General features: G+C 34.1%; 1 protein-coding gene across 3 annotated transcripts; it reads left to right on the plus strand.

The window, feature by feature from the left end:
- The first annotated feature begins 2,381 nt into the window (after nt 1-2,381).
- LOC112747815 (autophagy-related protein 13a) lies at nt 2,382-6,089 on the plus strand. 3 transcript variants are annotated; one of them, XM_072218813.1, is made up of 6 exons: nt 2,382-2,515; nt 2,582-2,685; nt 3,031-3,109; nt 3,273-4,577; nt 4,664-4,845; nt 5,435-6,089. In XM_072218813.1, exons 3-6 carry the CDS (start codon nt 3,098-3,100, stop codon nt 5,739-5,741), a joined length of 1,806 nt encoding a protein of 601 aa, XP_072074914.1. In that variant the 5' UTR covers nt 2,382-2,515; nt 2,582-2,685; nt 3,031-3,097; the 3' UTR covers nt 5,742-6,089. The 3 variants fall into 3 exon arrangements, 2 of the variants coding, with proteins under 2 accessions (XP_072074914.1, XP_025651817.1); XR_011873253.1 differs by having other exon boundaries at nt 2,435-2,685; nt 4,664-5,318; XM_025796032.3 differs by having other exon boundaries at nt 2,435-2,685; nt 3,256-4,577.

Consider the following 6,089-nt stretch of genomic DNA (forward strand, 5'->3'; position numbering starts at 1 on the left):
TGAATGAATGAAAAAATGAGTTTCTTAGGCCATTCACATTTCATCATAATAATAGTTACAAGTTAAAGTTTGACAATTAAACCATACTCTAAGGATTAACCAAGAGTTAGAAAGATGGAAGGAATTATACTTTGTTATTCTCGGATTCTTAGTAAAAATATATTACTCCATACTATTGGATCGTTGAGAAGTGTTGTTAGATGCTAACTTTAATTACTAAATTGAGTATGACTAATTTATCACCTACATAGTATTGGACCTATGGTTCACACACTAACAAACATTTTAATTTTTGTTAAAAAATTATTTAATTATTATTTTAATTTGATCAAATAAATAATTATATTAATTCAAATAAATATTATTATATTCTTTGTTAGTACTAAGAATATAAAAATAATATTATAATTGAGAATATTAAATGAGAATTGAGAATAATTAGTTATTCTATTTCTAAATTTAATTTTTAAGTTTGAATGAGATCCTAACCAATTCTATTTCAAATTGAATTGTGATATAATATGATTCATAAAATTTTAATTTAAAGTAAGATAAGATAAGATTTATATTTGAAATCAATAATAAATCTTGTACTATACATATGTATGGGATCAAAATCCTCTAAAATGAGGAAGGAAATTAGTAAATTGGTAAAATAAGGAGTCAATCACTCTTAAATTAAAATAATGGGGCACACATTTCATAGAAATTATAAAATCAATGGTGATTAACTTTTCACTTTACCACTTTGTCAACTTCCTCACTTTAGTATAACTAAATTCATATGTATGACTAGGTTAAAGAAAAACACATAAGAGTTTTATTCTCTATCTCTATACACACAAATATATGTGAGCATAATTTTTGGATAAAAATTTTATGATTATGCAAAGAGTTGCAAAGAGGTTTTTCTCAATTTAAATCAGATATCTATTAGTCAAAGAATTGACAGCAAATGTTAATTTCAGTATGGATACGCACATAATCATCATATAATCGAAGAATAATATTTTTATTAAAACGTACTAAAGATATTTGTATTTTATCTATGTTATTCGAATAAAATTTACACACAAAATAAATCTTTAAGATTATTTTAGAAATAACACCCATTTTGGTTCTTGAAAATTTACATTTGGCCTCAATTTCGATCCCCAAATTTTAATTTACCCAATTGAGACCCTAAATATTAAATCATGACTCACATTTGTCCATGGGGTTATCTTCGTTAACGAAAATTTGATGTGGCACGTTACCTTGCCACGCAAGAATGTCTAAAACGACGTTGTTTTTGTTCCGCCCAATATTCACTGAATGCAACATCATTTAACGACTTGGATGGGTTAAAAAATTAGGTCAATGAATTGATGCACAGACTTAACTTGACCCTTCTCCTTCTTTTTCTTCTTCTATTTTTCTTTCCTACGTTTTCGTTTTTCTCACATGCTTGATTGTGAGAAAGAAAAAATCAGAAGTGCGAATAACATTCGTCATCTCTTAGACTGTTAGGTGAGGTTGTTGAACAAGTAACATTAACGGCGAAAGAAAGGGCGAAAATCAGATTAGGAATGAAGTGAAGTTTTTTTTTTTCCAATTTCTTAATACTCTGTTATTGGCTTTTATTTTGGTTTATGTTTTGCATTGTATTTTTCTTTGCAATTTATTGTCTATGTATAGAGTATTATAAGTTATTGTATTTGAATGTTGTTAGGGTTTAATTTTTGTTTTTGTTGCTGAAAAAAATAACATTTGTATGTTTTCCTGTCTTTAGATAAATGTTATTACGTGTGTGTTATCGATTGTATTTAAAAAATTTGTAGTTAAAAAATAATAATGTTGTGTTTGGTTATTTGGTGGTTGAATTAAGTTAAGTCATTATGTTATATTTTTTGAACTTTGTAAATTCCTCGACAACTAAAAAAAAGAAAAAAATTTCAGTATATTCATCAACAAAAGTATTAATAAGCAACACATTAAAGTAGACATTGAACTTATATTATAATTTGGACATTTATAAAAGAGTTTCTCTAGATGGACATTCGTCTCAGACTATCAAAGTATTAGACACATTTTACAGTCACATTAATAAAATATCTTTTCTAATCTCTCACGATTAAAGTTTCTCATAGAAACGCTGTAAAAATATGACTGTGCAGAGCTTCTTGAAACCTGGTTTCCTAAACTCATTATACCAGCAAAATATCAAACATTTTAAAAGAATATGGTGATAAATTAGGATTTTAATATTGTTAGAAGGGTTAAATTGAGTAGAATTAACTTTTATCACATCACTTAATCGCTACATATTCACCGTAACAAATTGAGCCCTACATAAATACACTCTTTGACAAGAAGTTAATTCGGAGATAATCCTAAGAACATACGTGAGTCACAATTCAATACTTAAAGGTCTTAGTTGGGTAAATTAAAATTTGGGGTCAAAATTGAGGCTGCGTGTAAATTTGAGGGGCCAAAGATGGGTTTCATTATTACTTTGAGTGCATGTTAACAGAGGGTAATCAATCATACGCAACCTTTGTTTCTTGTTCTTCCTTCTAATCTCTCTCCTTTTGTTGGATAGGCCAAATTCAATATCTTCATCCATCTTCAATATATGGCGCATCATATCTTCATCCATCTTCAAATGCTCCCATACCCATTCTTCTTCTCCGCTTCTTCTCCCATGTGAGTTAACTTAACGCTCTCTCTTTCTCTCTCCTATTTCTGTCTAAAGATTCACTGTTACTACCCCATGTGAGAAAGATTTATCTTTTATAACCCCTGTTGATCATGATGATGCTTGTTTTGTTTTTATTGAAGAATCTATTATTTTTCTGTGTATCAAGTTTATCGATGATTGCCACATGATCTGGGTCCCCAGTTGGGTTTTTCAATTTTTTTATTTTTATCCTATGATGATGGCCATGTTTGAATCTGCATTGTAGTTGGAAAAATTTTGCACCTTGTTGATGTTGTTGCGGTTGTTCCATGAATGTGCTCATGTACTGTTTGCTTTTTTGTATCATCCAGAGTGGTCCATGATTTGGGCTTTGCTTGATTATGATGCCGGTGCTTGGTTCGTGGATATTGACTCGTGATGATCACTGAGGTGATGCTTTAAACTGTGATTATGATCTTTTATTGATGTGTGTGAGTTTGACAGCGAGCTAGAATTTTGATCTTTTCTAAAGTCATGATCTTGAGTGGAGGGAGAATTTAATTAGGAACTTTCTTTATATATATCTATCCTTTAAGGAAGAATGGATTTTCAGGCTAATATGCAGCCTGAATTGGGAAAATTGGAACAAATAGTTCATCAGTTTCTTTTGAAGAGCTTACATGTCATTTTGGACTCGAGGATACCTTCGTTGTGCCAACATGATCGGAGTGGGGACCTACCGATGGGGTCTCGTGTGAGGAGGAGCGACAAATGGTTTAACTTAGCATTAGGTGATCGGCCTGCTGCTCTAGATAATCTGAGTTTCTGGCACAGGAATTTGATGGATCAGATGGTAATTGACATTATACTAGTTCATGAAGAGAATGGTTCTTCTGTTGAAACAGTATTAGAGAGGTGGGTTGTTCAGTATGAGCGTCCCCAGGTAATGGCTCCACAAACTGGTGACATTACTGGCTCTTATAAGAAGACATACAAGAAGTCAATAGTATTGTTTCGTGCTCTTTATTCTCATATGAGGCTTCTACCGGCTTATAAGATATTTAGGAAGCTTAGTTTGTCGAGTCATACATGTAATTTTGATATTATTTACAAGGTCTCTTCGTTTAGAGATCCATTCTCTCGGGTGGAGGATGTAGTGCTGGAAGAATACAGTTTCACTCCCATTGAGGCAATTCCAGGCCGCCTATCAATATCTGTGACCTACCGGACCAAGCTATCTGACTTCAACCTTGAGTGTTCAACATCGTTACCAACGAAAATAATTACAGATTATGTTGGAAGTCCCCTTGCTGACCCTTTGAGGTCTTTCCCTGTTTCAGAAAAGGGTGTTCGTGCCACTTCATTTCCGCTGAGAGGGATAGCACCTCCATCTTCTGCACCACTCGAGCAGCCGCATAGTTGGACTAGTGGCTTCCATAAGGCTGCACCTATGGTACAGAACCAGCAGTATGTTGGATCCCCACCAGTGTATCGTGCTCCTTCCAAGCCATATGATATCCCATCTTCACCTACCGATAGCCACGGTATCAGAATTCACAACTATAGAATGCACAATCGACACAGGTCAAGTTATGATGAGTATCAACTGTCTCCCCCGTTCTCACCTTCACCGTCTCCATCACCACCAACATTTTTCAATAGTGGCATTCCGATTCAAACAAGTGTATGTTCTGAAACTGCCCCTGTAACTATACCTTACCCAATGATGGGCAAAAGCTCAAGAACACTTTCTCCTAATTTGTCAGATCATAGTAGAAATTCTTTGCCACCAATGTCCCCCAAAAGGAATTATGCTTCATCACAAGAATCTCCATCTGGAATCAGGTCATTTAGGAAACTAGAGTCTTCAAGGATTGGAGAGTTACATACAGGGGTCACAAATTATGCCGGTCAAAAGGTAACCTTGACCATACATACCTGCTCTTGAAGTTCAAATTAATTGTATTTCTGAACATGTTTGATGAGTCTTTTATTGTTACATAGATTGCTAGAGATAACAAGGATGATTCAGGGCGGTTCTCAGGGTTGTTATCTTCAAGTGACTCACCACAGATTGGATTTTCCAGAAGCTCTAGTAGACTATCTTTTCAGGATGACTTGGAGAATGGTGACTTTTCGTGTCCCTTTGATGTTGATGATGTTGATAAACCTGATGTCCAACCCAGGTACCTTGATAGACTTATCCACAACTAAGTCATAAACATGTTAAGCTTACTGTCAAAGAGAAACGGACACATTTTTGTTTTAGTGGAACTACAATGTTTTATAACTGCAAAGCCATCTAATCTTAATCAGATATAGGCAATTAGGCATAATCAGTAGCAGGATATATATCTATTTTCTTCGCTTCTATGCCTGAATTTTGTTGACTGGGGGAAAAGGATGTTCCTCTCTGAATTCTGAAGTATTTCCTAAGTTGGTTCAGAATAATGGTTAAGTTTCTTTCCTTTTTTTAAAAAAAGAAAAAAAGAAACTATCAAATATCTTTGGTTCCATTTCCCGATTTTTTTCTAGATCTCTTGGTTGCCTTTGCTTTTTCATATATTAGAACTAGGTCAAAGGCGAGTCTGCAGCTACATGCCCTGTACATGGCATCCATTACTTACGCTCGAAATCTTAGATGATGGAGAACGGGAAGGTTGATAATATAGATGCTTAGAGATTCTGTTTAGCATGTAATTTTGATATAATATTCTGTTTTCCAACTAATTCTGATATTTATTTTTTCGTTTTTGTGGTTTTCTGGGTAAATAGTCAGAGTAAGGATGGACAGAATGTGTCAGAGATCGGTTCAACATCACTTCCAATGTGCAAAAAATCACAAGACGCCACTGTTGGTGTTCTTGTGCACATGCTTAGAACTGCACCGCCTTTGCGCCAAGACTCAAGTTGCTATTCATCCCATTCTGTGAAGCCTGAACCCGAGGGAGGAGTTACTACTGCTTCTGGATTCTTCATGCCCCAGAAGACTGCCGATGCACTTGAAGAGCTCTGGAATTACAAAGAGATGAGGGACCTCCTTCTTTCCAAGAGCGGAACTCGGATCCTAAACAAAGAATGAATCTTAAGCAATGCTGATAAAGTGGTTCAAGACATAACACAACTTCTTTAGAGAAAGAAAAATGATGCAATAGATCTATGTACATATCCTGACTCAAACGTTGGCTAGAAACACCAAAAGTTTTGTTTTGTTTTTTTTTTTTTTAGCTTTTATCATGACCAAGATATGTCTAATTTGCTATCAATGTTTGTAGACAGTTATAGTTCTGAAATTAGGATGGTATATTTTGGAATGGTGGTTGATGAATTTCATTGTAAAGGTGCAAACACTGAACTGAAAACATATTCTATGGTTGAAATGTACATTGTGTTTATTTTCTTTTATGATAGTAAGTTACACTTCTACTGA

This window comes from Arachis hypogaea, chromosome 2 (assembly GCF_003086295.3).
Source record: "Arachis hypogaea cultivar Tifrunner chromosome 2, arahy.Tifrunner.gnm2.J5K5, whole genome shotgun sequence".
In the NCBI taxonomy this organism is placed as follows: domain Eukaryota; kingdom Viridiplantae; phylum Streptophyta; class Magnoliopsida; order Fabales; family Fabaceae; genus Arachis; species Arachis hypogaea.